Raw genomic sequence first — 12,860 nt, forward strand, 5'->3', positions numbered from 1 at the left:
TAAAATTATAATTAATGGATATAGGAGGAGGACAAGTCCAATAGTAATAAGTACTTTTTATGAGGAATTTGTTTGTGAATTGTACTTAATAATAAGATTAATTAAAAAGTGTCTTTCTCCTTTTCCTCATCACTCTTTAAAAAGAAGCGCGGGAACAGAGATTAATTATTCTCCTTCTATATTTCCTTAATTAAATTTTTAGATCTCACTTGTTCAGCGTAGCATTGCCTGGTTGGTTCACATACACACAAATGGTGAAAGGGAGGCAGTCTCGGCTAGGGCACCGGAAACCGTCGAGGGGGTCGTCGTGGCCGGTGATGCTGACATTGCTGGCAACGTGCTCGTTTCTCATTCTCATTCTGCTCGCTCTCCCTATTCTCTCAAATTCCAATGCCAACTCCTCTGGTCGCTTAATTATTAAACCCAACGATCTCAACTCCATTGCTCTCAACACTACTACTCACATGTATGTATATATTATGCACCCTATTTATGGATCTATTCATTCAACTCCATTTCCTTCTCATGTTTCTCTGATCTTTTTTCTTTCTTCTGTGCAGAAGCGAAGCTGAATACGACCAGTTGGGAGAGCGGTGGGTTGAAATAATATCATGGGAGCCTAGAATTTTTCTCTACCACAATTTTCTGGTCAGTTTTAATTCTTTCAGTTTCAATGGTTATCCCCCGGAAAATCCAATTCTAATAATGGTAGAATGTATAATAACACAAACTAACAAAATGGAAGGGAAAATAATAATAATAATAATCTCTACATATAATAAAGGCCATACTCATATTTGGTTTTCACTTTTTTTTTACCTATTTACCTTTTAACTGCTATAAATCACTCACCACTCTTTTAATCTCATTTTTTCATTTTTTTTTATTTAGTCTCTTGCTGCTTCTCATATTTGATATATCTCTTCATCTATATTTTAACGTTCATATTTTTTGTAAATAATAACAATAACAAGGAAATATGTGAAGAAGTTAGAGAGAGAGAGAGAGAGATGGTTGTGTTCCTTTAGGCACTTTCCTCACACAAGAATTGGTCATTAATTGTTAATGATCTTGTGCTTGTCACCGGATTTGTACATGTTAAGACTTGCTAAAAGGGGCGGGCTTAATTTGTATGTGTCTCTAGAAAATGGCGTGGTGGGTGAAGTGTGAAGGGGAGTAAAAATGGAGTGTCTTGGCAAATGGAATGTGAAGGGGAGTAAAGTTGGAGTAACTAGAAATTATGAAGCTGAGTACAAATGGACACTGTTCTATTCTGAGCATCCTCACAATTTTCTGATACAATCGAGAATCAAGTAATTTGCATTGCAAATATTATGTTTATCTTTTTTCCACTTGCAAGCCTGTAATCTTTACCATAGGTGAAGATTTTCTTTTTAATTATAGCCGTGATTGTATTTGAAGATAATTGATAAAGTATCAATTGCGGAAAAGATATAACACAAAATTAATTAAGGTGATTTAGACCTGTACAAAATAATCCTGAGTCATCAAATGAGAATAATAGATTGTATAGTTTTAGTCTTGCTAAGAAGAGGAGAAGGAAGTCAAGAAGGACATTAGAGAAATTGGTCAAGAGATAACGTGTGCGTCACGCTAAATAACATAGTTGAAACTTTTGTTTTTAAGTGAGGTAAGTAACGTCGCTTATCCATTTAATCAACTTTATTTAGTGAGATAAAATTTTGTTATTTTTTATTTTCATTGTTATTGTATAGTCACGGTTAAGGAAGTATTAGAAAAATGGAGAACCTCTGCTCATCACCTCTCTAGCATTTCTCTTCGAATATATATCACTTTAACATCATATGGTTATATTGTGTTTAACCATTTTTTTAGGTTAGTGCTCAGCTAGCTATATTATTAATATTTCAGTGCCTCCACTTTTTTTTTAAAATACTGAAATTTGGCTGATTAATCTTAATTAACAGACCAAGGAGGAATGCGAGCATCTAATTAATATAGCCAAGCCAAACATGCGAAAGTCAACAGTTATTGAAAGTGAAACTGGAATGAGTATAGAAAGCAGGTTGGTTATCTCTCATTATTTTCTTGTCAAATTGTCCTTTGAGTTCATTTAGTATTGAAAATAAATATCTTTTATAGCTTGTTTAGACTGCCCTTGCCACACTTTGTTTATGACAAACCTTATACTTATTTATTCCTTTTGCATTTAGAGTACGGACAAGCTCTGGTACTTTTCTGGCTAGAGGACGTGATAAAATTGTGAGGAATATTGAGAACAGAATTGCTGATTTTACTTTTATACCTGTAGGTATGTACTTTCTTCCTTTGCCACTTTTTATGAGTTTTAATTGTTGATAAAATAAAAAAATTCATTGCTTTTAATTTGTTAGTTTTTCTAGTTCACCAATGTATCAAGTTAATGGTATAGCTTGGGACGTATAGTGACACTGCCCTCAAAGACATATATGAGTGTGGTGTGCAATACAGCTCATCCAAATAAAAGTTGGGACAACAAAACACGTAGACTTTTCTTATTATAAACCCAGAAACTCAGAGAAACGGGAGTTAAAGAATGATGTGAGATAGACTCGTATATAAAAACCTTCTAAAGTATAAATATTTATAAAGAAAAAGATGGTTGAGGTTCTTGATAAATATTTTTTTTTAATCCTTAATAAACTTTTGTATTACATTAGATCTCTAATATATTAAAATTTTTATTTTGAGTTCTTTTATTAGTTAAGTGATAACATCATAGATTTTTGTGATTTTTCTAGCAATGTTGTGAATAGGTTTTTCAAATATATCTTGAATTCAGAATAAAATTTTTAATATGTTACAAATTTAATGTAACACAAAAATTTATTAGAGATTTAAAATAAAAATTGATTATTTATCAAGAAACTTAAACCTAAAGAAAAATTAGGATTTTTAAAATTATCTCAACTGGCCAAGTCTACATATATGGTGAGACCAAGTCTAAAAAACTAATTAAAAAAATCTAATTTTGATAATCACTAAATTAATATCAAAATGATTTTCTAAGTTAAGTTAAAATGAATTGTTTAAATTTAGGTAAATAAATATGTTAACCATTTGAAATATCAAACTATATATATATATATATATATATATATATATATATATATATATATATATATATATATATATATATATATATATGACTGCTAAAAAAACCATCCCTGCATCCTGTACCCAAAGTTTCCATGAACCAGCCTCATTGGGTTCCCTTCTTGTGTTTGGAGAATCCCGGGATATATAAATTTAGAACAATGTTGGACCCGTAAAACTTGGGTTGTAATAACAACAAATAAACAATATGTACGCATAAGAAACAAATTTTCAAACCTTCATATTTACATTAATAACTGCAATAATGTGTAATATGAGGAGTTTAATTTTATTCACATGTAGAACTTTTTTACATTACTTGCAATATCATCAAGAGTTTGATATTTAATTGGATAATAACCTAAATATTATTACATTCTTTTTTATTTGTAGGAATGAAAAACAGATATTTATAATAACTCACTTAGTTCAATCAACTAAATTAGATTTATTTGATTAAATAGTTTTACATTCATTGTGGATTAAAATTAAATTGTAAAAGAATATATAGAAGATAAATTGACAATTGTTCTAAGTAATTTTGTATTTTAAATATCAAATAATTACGCATTAGTAAAACAATAATTCGTCTTTTATAAGCTTGCTTGTCAGAATTTAAAATATTTTTAGTGGTCAAATTTTAAATTAATCCGGCACTTAAAGTTTGTGTACGTACTATGTTGTGCATGTGTCAATTGAATATTTTTTCAAGCCTGCATGAGACTGACATGTCAATAATGTGGAGTTGAAGTTGTGTTTGTGCTCCTTTATTCTGCTAGCTATTCCTTGTGAATCTCTAGGCTTTTCTTTTGTTTAAGAATTGTAAACAAAAATCATGTATGATAAATTCTTGGTTTAAATAAATTTTTAGTGTTGGTAATTTAATATTTTTTTTGTTGCCTTTTGTTTTTGGATTTTTTTTTTAGTTTTCGTAAATTGTGTTTGTTTTATTTTTTCACTTTTATAGTATTTTATAGTGATTTTTTATTATTTAAAACATTATTGATAGTATTTTAAGGAAAAAAATAAAACAAATATAATGAATAATTTTTTTTTTGTAAGAATGAAAAACAAATAAAATGTGATAATATCCATTTTTTTCAATTAATTTGCTTTATGAAATTGAAATATTAATTGTATAATTATGTAAGAAATATATCTAGGTTGTGCTTCTACTTTCAATGAGATATGTTCGAATTCCATCTAGTTGCCTCGACATTGCTATGCTTACATTTTTTTCTATGCTTGAATTTGTTAAATGTTGAAAAACTATAGCTAAAGCTAGCTAGCAATGATCATCATGTTATGTGACTATTTCACTCAATTTATAAAGTGCTTTTAGATAATGGATATTTTAAAATTGATTTTCTATTGAGCAAACAAGATGAGGCATTTTTTGTTGTCTTTGGCTTATAGATTTTGATGCTCAGATGATAAGTTATTTATCATATACTTAAAAAAGCATTAATTACGTAAGCTATATGTGTCACAATATGCAGATAATGGTGAAGAACTTCAGGTCCTGCATTATCAAGTTGGAGAAAAGTATGTGCCTCATCATGACTACTTTATGGACGATATTAACACTGCGAATGGGGGTGATCGTATCGCAACAATGTTGATGTACCTGTAAGTGACATCAATTACCTCTTATTTGTTAACTTCAATTTGTCTTGGATATGAAACCATGCTCATGTTAAGCACTTTTGTATTTTAATGATACAGTTCAGATGTTGAAGAAGGGGGTGAGACGGTGTTTCCAGATGCCAAGGGAAATTTTAGCTCTATGCCTGGCTGGAATGAGCTTTCTGTTTGTGGAAAAAAGGGACTTTCAATTAAGCCAAAGATGCGCAATGCTTTACTTTTTTGGAGCATAAAGCCTGATGCAACTTATGATCCATTAAGTTTACATGGTTAGTTGTTATTATTATTATTATTATTATTATTATTATTATTATTATTATTATTATTATTATTACGTAAATGCTAACTCATGTTCTTTAAGAAAATAAAAAAGATTTTTTTATTCTAATGTGTAAAATTCTGTTTTTCATAATTTTTTACCTACTGCTGCTGCTGTTACGTAAATGCTAACTCATGTTCTTTAAGAAAATAAAACATATTTTTTTATTCTAATGTGTAAAATTCTGTTTTTCATAATTTTTTACTTTTTCATGTAATTTTTATAATAAATACTTTTTTTTTTCATTTTCTTAACCAATACTTGAAGACAATGATTAACCAAATTAATATTAATATTAATATTATTATTACAGATTTTGTAAGATATATTAACAAGCCTATCCGTTTTTATGATAATTTTCAGGTTCTTGTCCAGTAATTAAGGGCAATAAGTGGTCAAGTACAAAATGGATACGCATTGGTGAACACAAACTTTAAATAGGCATTACTATTTGTATTTATCTCCACTTTCTTGTTTTACTATTTAACTAGTATTGAAACCGTGCATGCACCAATTTTGAAAGTAAAAAAAGTAAAATAACAAATAATAAATTAAATAATTTAATAAAATAAATGAAAAAAATTATCCATGGCAATGACTGGACAATTTTAATAATATTATTGATGACATAAATATAACTTTACGATCAAGGTTACACAACAATGTTTATTACACAATGCTTTACTTTGTTGGTAATTTAAGTCGAATAAGTTGATAGAATGCTTACATACAATTTCATGTAAAAAGTTGTCAAGTCATTTTTTTTTTCTCTTGCACAATTATATTTATTGATTTCCGTTGTTGGACATGGTTACAAAAATATATATATATTTTTTTAGCATTTTTTGTCCTTCTAAAATGTTTCATTTTTAGTCCTTTGTTTATTTCCAATATTCAAAATGAATTCTTATTTTGTCTATTAATTTTTTTTTATCATTTTTTGTCCTTCTAAAATGTTTGTTCATTTTTAGTCTTTCGTTTATTTCCAATAGTCAAAATGAATTCTTATTTTGTTTATTTTTAATCATTTACTTATGTTATATTTGAGACTAATTTTGAACAATAAAAATAAATAAATAACTTAAAATAAAAAATAAAGGAATTAAAAATGTTGAGGAAAAATTAATAAAGAACTAAAATTTGTCAACAAATTTTTTAGAAAATAAAATTATAATCTAAAAAATTAGGAACTACAAACTTAATTAATCTTAAATTTTTAAATAAGAATTATAAAAAGGTTAATATTCACAAAAAATGAGATTAAAAATTATATATATTTAACGCACACATATTAATTTTGATTATATTCAATTTTCATTAATTTTCAAGATCTAATATTTTTATTAGATTTAATTATTCTTTTAATTCTTATGATTGAAAAAACTTTTTCTTCTAGTTTCTATAGTTTAAAATATTTCATTTTAGTCTTATAATTACAATTTTTTTACTTTTCTGGTCTTCATTGTCTAAAGTCGGCTAACATAATTACAATCAAATATTTATAAACTACTACAAAATTAAAAATGGCAGTGCAAAACTGCAAAAAAAGAAAAAAAAAAAAAAGTAACAAGGTTGTTAAAGGGTTTGTCTCAAAGCTAATAAGACTCTCGAGTCTCGACTCATTCACGAAAGTTGTCGCGTGATACAGCCTTTTTTTTATATTAGTTTTACACAATTAGTTTTAGTTTTGTATCACTTTTAAAAAATCTAAATTTAACGAGTTAAACAATTTTAGACGTCAAAGATAAAAAAAAAAATTAAAAAATTACAACCGTAGAATCAATATGAGATGCTTTGAACTAGTGGGAGCAAAAGAAAAAGTATTTTCAGCTATAGTTATTAATTAAAAAAAGTGAGCAGAAGATCCATTAAGTTTATTGGAAGGGCAAATAAGAGCAGCACTATGATTAATTGAATGGTGCAGATTGTTGAAGTGAAAGGAGGGAAAACGTAGTTAAATTAGTCTTGATAGAACAAGGTCCATTCGAAGCGTAGAATGCTTATTATTCTTCCGATTAATAATAATATTCCAACAGGCAGAGCCCACAGAACAAAAGGCAATAATAAAGTCTTTGTCTTTCTCTCTTTCCTTCAATAACACAAATGGTGAAAGCCAGACAGTGTTCTCGGCTGTGGCCTCGCAAATCATGGTGGCGGGTTTCGTCTCCGGCCACGCTCACTCTGCTGCTGCTGACTTGCTCCTTCCTCACTCTCATTCTTCTAGCTCTCCACATTCTCTCCACTCCCCATGCCAATGCCAACTCCTCCGTTTCTCGCAACACTCACATGTATCGTATCTCTACTCTGCTTCATTCTGCTACATTTCCTTCACTCTTTCTCTGTTTTATGCCTATGCAGCGAAGCTGAAGAAGACGACCAGGTAGCGTTGCGGATGGAAGTAATATCCTGGCAGCCCAGAGCTTTTCTCTATCATAACTTTCTGGTCAGTTTCTATATATGCCTCCCTATCTAACTTCAATTATAATCCAATTTCAATGGTATCATGTGCTTTGTATCTCCATAAAACCGATACCAAAGATTGGAAGAGAACGTAATAATACTACTAAAGACAAAAAATTAGATGTAGTTTGCCACTTAATGTTGTTTGTTCTCTTATTAGAATTACAAGTTTATCTAGTAATCTGCATTATAAATGTTTGTATAAAATATTAATATATGTTTTTTTTTTTATTAGCAAATGTTAAATGTTAATTCGTTAGTTTTTTACATGGGAGGAATTTAAATCCATAACCTCTCTCTCGTCTCTTTTCTCTTCTACCACCAGGTCCAACAACCTTATAACTCTATTAGTATATGTAATTGAAGTGAAACTTTAATTTTTAAAGACAAATAATACTAAAAAGTTTTAAAAATTGCCCCTATGTTTCGTTCTAAAAATAACAATAATGAAGTCTATCCTGAGCTTATCTAAATAATATATATAGCTTTTGATTGGTTGTTCATATTGGTACGTTGCTCACGCAAGAATTTGTCATTGTTAATGATCTTGTGCTTGTCATTGGATTTGTACATAATAGACTTGTTAAGCAGGGATGTGGGTCTAGTTTGTTTGAGTCGCTAGAAAATTGTGAGGTGGGAACTGTGAAGGGGAGTAAAAATGGAGTGACATGGCTGATGGAAAGGAAGGTTTTGGTTTTTACTCTTTGATGCTTAATAGGGGAGTTTGAAATCTTTTTCAACTCACTTTTACAGTATTGGAGGAGTGATAAAAAATTATGAAGTGGAGTACAAATTGATAGTGTTTCACTTTGAGCATTCCCACATTTTTCTTATACCAAACAAGCATCAAGAATTGCCATTCCAAATGTTCTATTTATCCTTTTTTCCACTTGCTAGCCCGTGATCACCAAAGGTGAAGTTTTTTACTTAATTATAGTCATGCTTTAGGAAATATTAGAAGAATGGACTACCTAGGCTCACTTCTCTTAATTAGTTATTGAAACGCGGTGTACGTTATTCTAAATTTTGAATACCAATTAGCATGATATGGTTATATTGCGTTTAACCATTGTTTAAGGTTAGTGCCCAATTGTGGTACTAATATTTAGGTGTCTCCATTTTGAAATACTGAAATTTGGCTGATTAATCTTTACAGACCAAGGAGGAATGTGAATATCTAATTAATATTGCCACACCACACATGCAAAAATCAACAGTTGCTGATAATCAATCTGGACAGAGTGTAGTCCACGAGTTGGATTCCCTCCTTTATACTTTTCTGTCATTTGAGTTCATTCATTATTGAAAATAAATATCTAATTATCTTTGCTTATTTCTTTTGCGTTAGCGTACGGAAAAGCACTGGTGCTTTTCTGGACAGAGGACAAGATGAAATTGTGAGGAATATTGAGAAGAGAATAGCTGATGTTACTTTTATACCCATAGGTATGTACTTGCTGTCTTTTGCCACTTTTTCATGAGTTTTAATTGTTAATAAAACTAAGGAATCATTGCTTTTTTTTTTCCTGCTTCACATGTGTATCAAAGTTTTTTTTTTTTTATCAAAAATTTTAATTTGTTATAATATTAATTTTGTTAGTAAGGAAAGATTGAACTCATAATCTTTTCGTCCTTTTTTTTTTATCCATAGTCACATGTATCAAAGTAAATAATGAGTGACAAGAAGGCCATCATGGCATCCAATACCCAATGTTTCATGAACTTCCTTGGTTCTTCCTTGATTTAGAAAAGTCATAATTTTGGGTTGTAATCCTAATAAAATTAAGGACTATATAGTTTAGGAAATAAATTTTTAAACCTTCGTATTTACATAAAATAATTCAATATGATAAGTTTAATTTTGATTCCTATATATAATTTTTTTACACTACTTGCAACATCACCTGAAGAGTTTTATATATAAGGTAGTTGTCATCAGGTGAGACCCTTTTTTGTTTTAGTGATGTCGTAACATAATTGGATGATAGTTTCTTAAAAATTGGATGATATATTTAAGGTTAAATAAGAGTTTATTAAATTGACTGTTGTAAAAGAATAATAGAAGATAAATTATCAATTGTTTCATAATTAATTTCATATTTTGAAAGCATGCAATGTTATCAAATATTTATGCCTATGTATATTGCAAAACAACTATTCATCTAAATTAATTTAGATGCTTGTATAAGAAATTTCTAAAGCGATCTAAACATGCATGTTAATAATAACAATACGCTCACATCAAAACTCTGGCGGAAGCGTTATTAGATGAGAATACTAACCTCCAACCACTGTCATTTGACGTTTAGTGTTTGTATATGGAAAGAAAAATAGCTTCAGTGACCCAAAGAAAAAGCAATGCACTCCTTTTATATAGAGAGTTCAGGCCATCATAAAATCTTAACATATATGTGCAACAAATCATGGGATTTAATTACCCAATCTACCGAGAAAATTTGCATATATATCAGTTACTTGTAATAAGAATATTTGTATATTACAGTTACTTAATATTTGCATATGTCAAGTTAATAATGAAAATATTTAATCTAAAAATAGACCATATCATAAATGGATTTCCCATAAAAAAGGAAGATTTCAAATTAAAATCCACACCTAAAATCAATTAACCACGTCTGCACCTAAAAAAGGGAAATTCTATCACTTAATTAACTAAGAGAAATCCTATCAGCTTGCTCATTGGAATTTAAAGTATTTTTAATTGCTTAATGTTCAGTCACTTTATTTGGGTGCTATGCATTTAAATTTAATGAATATTTTTTTCAGCATGAGACTGACTTTTTGTGAATTTTGTGGAGTTGAAGACTTGAAGTTGTCTTTGTGCTTCATTATTCTGCTTGATATTCCTTGTGGATTTCTAGGTTTTTGTTTTGTTTCTGAAAAGGAAATGAAAATCATGTACAAAAAAAAAATACTCGAAATCACATCGACGATGAGATCCATATTATATTTTAGCAGCTAATTTGCTTCAAGAAATTGAAATATTAATTGCAAGAATTTGTTAAATTCAATGAGATATGTTTGAATCCATGTATCAACTCTAGACATTGTCATTCTTACATGTTTTGCCTTTGCTTTGTTTGAAAGTTTGAAACATCTATAGCTAAAGCAACCGATCATCATGTTGTATGAAGTGTAAAGGATAAGAGATATTTTAAAACTGATTTTCCACCAAGAAAGTAAGATGGAACATGCTTAGTTGTCTTTGCCTTTTGGATGATGCTTACTTAGATAGGATGTTATTTTTCATCATACAGTTAAAAACCACTATATATAAGTTGTATCTCGCGATATGCAGAGAATGGTGAACCAATTTATGTTATCCATTATGAAGTTGGACAATATTATGATCCTCATTATGACTACTTTATTGACGATTTTAACATTGAGAACGGGGGTCAGCGGATAGCAACAATGTTGATGTACCTGTAAGTGACTTCAGTTGCCTATTATTTGTTAACCTTAATATGTGTTGGATATGAAAACAAATGCTCATGCAACAGTCCACTTTTTGTATTCTAATGATACAGTTCAAATGTTGAAGAAGGGGGTGAGACAATGTTCCCACGTGCCAAAGCAAATTTTAGCTCTGTGCCTTGGTGGAATGAGCTTTCTAATTGTGGAAAAATGGGACTTTCAATTAAGCCAAAGATGGGTGATGCTTTACTTTTCTGGAGCATGAAGCCTAATGCAACTTTAGATGCATTGACTTTGCATAGTTAGTTGCTCTTTTTATTTATTTATTTATTATTATTAAGCTTAAATATATTTAAAATCCTTGATAAATAATCAAATTTTATTATTGATTCCTAATAAAAAATTGTTGTTTGAAGTCCTTAAAATATTAAAATTTTATTTTGAATCTCTGTCATTTAAGTGATAATGTGGTATCATTATATCATTGGTAAGATTGAAAAATCAATTTGTAAGATGACACATCATCATTTAGCTGGTGACAGAAACTTAAAATAAAATTTTAATATATCAGAAACTCAAAACAATGAAAAATTTATTAGAGACTCTAATAAAATTTAATCATTTATAGGGAACTAACACATTTAATCATTATTATTATTATTATTATTATTATTATTATTATTATTATTTCTGAGTTGTGTTACGTTTTAGAAGGTTTCAATTTTAGAGAAGATAAATTAACAAACTTATCTATTTTTATGATAACTTTCAGGTGCTTGTCCGGTGATTAAGGGTAATAAGTGGTCATGTACCAAATGGATGCATCCCACTGAATTCAAAATGGTTTAAATAGGGATTACTATAGGAGTTTATCTCCCATTTCTTGTTTTTACCGTATATTAACATAAATATAACTTTACAGTTAAGGTTAGACAACAATGTTTATTTTACAATGTTAAGTTTTACGTTATTGTTAATTGAGACTATTGTAAATGGGAAAAATATCTTAAGGGTTTTTTTTTCCATGTATTTTCTTCCTTGTTTCCTTTATTTCTCATATTTTTTACATTTCCTTTTATTACGGACAATTGCTTCCCTGTAATAACAGGAAGCTTAGAGGATGTTATTGGTGTGGCACATATTAATAAAATAAGTGTCCTTTCAACTTGGTATTAGAGTTCCCAATCTTGGGAGCTCTGTTTTCACTGCCCGCTCCTCCCCAATCAGTTCCATTGGTTGGAGTTGTTCGTCCCAATCTCTTGAGATAAATTAACTGTTGTTTAGTATTGCCTTTCTCACTATTAATTAATGTGTGTCAAGTAGAACAAGTAATACTTTTTCACATTATTTTGGCTAATTTGACGTGAATCTATACAAGAATGTGGATCCTTAAAGTGGATTCAGACATGTTCTTTTTTCTTTTTCCTTTTGAATCATGTTAAAGTTAATATCTATTAAATTGCGTGAAGATTGTTAATATCTATTAAATTTATCCTCTTTAACATGTGCCATACCCTTACATTCAATGTCTACAAATAATTACAAATACGTATATTAAATTAATTTTAAAAAACAAAACTATAAAAATGTGTGTGTGTGAGAATTTAGTAAAAATCTTTGTGATGGATGGTGGAAATTAAAGTCACTCTAAAGTTTTTAATAATTAAAGAGAATTCAAGGCCTATGGCATTGCTATGAACAAACAGAACATTACGTCCAATCAGGTTAAGACATGCATGCATGGGTTGTTCAAGTGGAACCCATGGAATCATGTGTGTAGGACAGTAGCTTCCCCCATGCACCACAATTTTTATGCAGGATCATATCCTACCATTGCATGTACGTACCTCTGACTCTAAGCCGCGCAATTAATAATCAGTAA

The 12,860-nt window shown here is 29.3% G+C and overlaps 2 protein-coding genes across 3 annotated transcripts; both read left to right on the top strand.

The window, feature by feature from the left end:
- Positions 1 to 251: 251 nt before the first annotated feature.
- LOC114370486 (probable prolyl 4-hydroxylase 10) lies at positions 252 to 5,517 on the top strand. Of its 2 annotated transcripts, none has more exons than XM_028327847.1 (7): positions 252 to 466; positions 561 to 648; positions 1,950 to 2,047; positions 2,196 to 2,293; positions 4,617 to 4,746; positions 4,843 to 5,030; positions 5,444 to 5,517. In XM_028327847.1, exons 1-7 carry the CDS (start codon positions 252 to 254, stop codon positions 5,515 to 5,517), a joined length of 891 nt encoding a protein of 296 aa, XP_028183648.1. The 2 variants fall into 2 exon arrangements, with proteins under 2 accessions (XP_028183648.1, XP_028183655.1); XM_028327854.1 differs by having other exon boundaries at positions 261 to 466; positions 564 to 648.
- A 1,559-nt stretch (positions 5,518 to 7,076) lies between these two features.
- On the top strand, positions 7,077 to 12,007 carry LOC114381196 (probable prolyl 4-hydroxylase 10). The gene is made up of 7 exons (XM_028340396.1): positions 7,077 to 7,368; positions 7,439 to 7,523; positions 8,697 to 8,794; positions 8,889 to 8,986; positions 10,860 to 10,989; positions 11,092 to 11,279; positions 11,751 to 12,007. The coding sequence occupies exons 1-7, from the start codon at positions 7,184 to 7,186 to the stop codon at positions 11,825 to 11,827; spliced, it is 861 nt and encodes a 286-aa protein (XP_028196197.1). The 5' UTR covers positions 7,077 to 7,183; the 3' UTR covers positions 11,828 to 12,007.
- Positions 12,008 to 12,860: the final 853 nt, after the last annotated feature.

Source organism: Glycine soja, chromosome 2 (assembly GCF_004193775.1).
Source record: "Glycine soja cultivar W05 chromosome 2, ASM419377v2, whole genome shotgun sequence".
NCBI lineage: Eukaryota > Viridiplantae > Streptophyta > Magnoliopsida > Fabales > Fabaceae > Glycine > Glycine soja.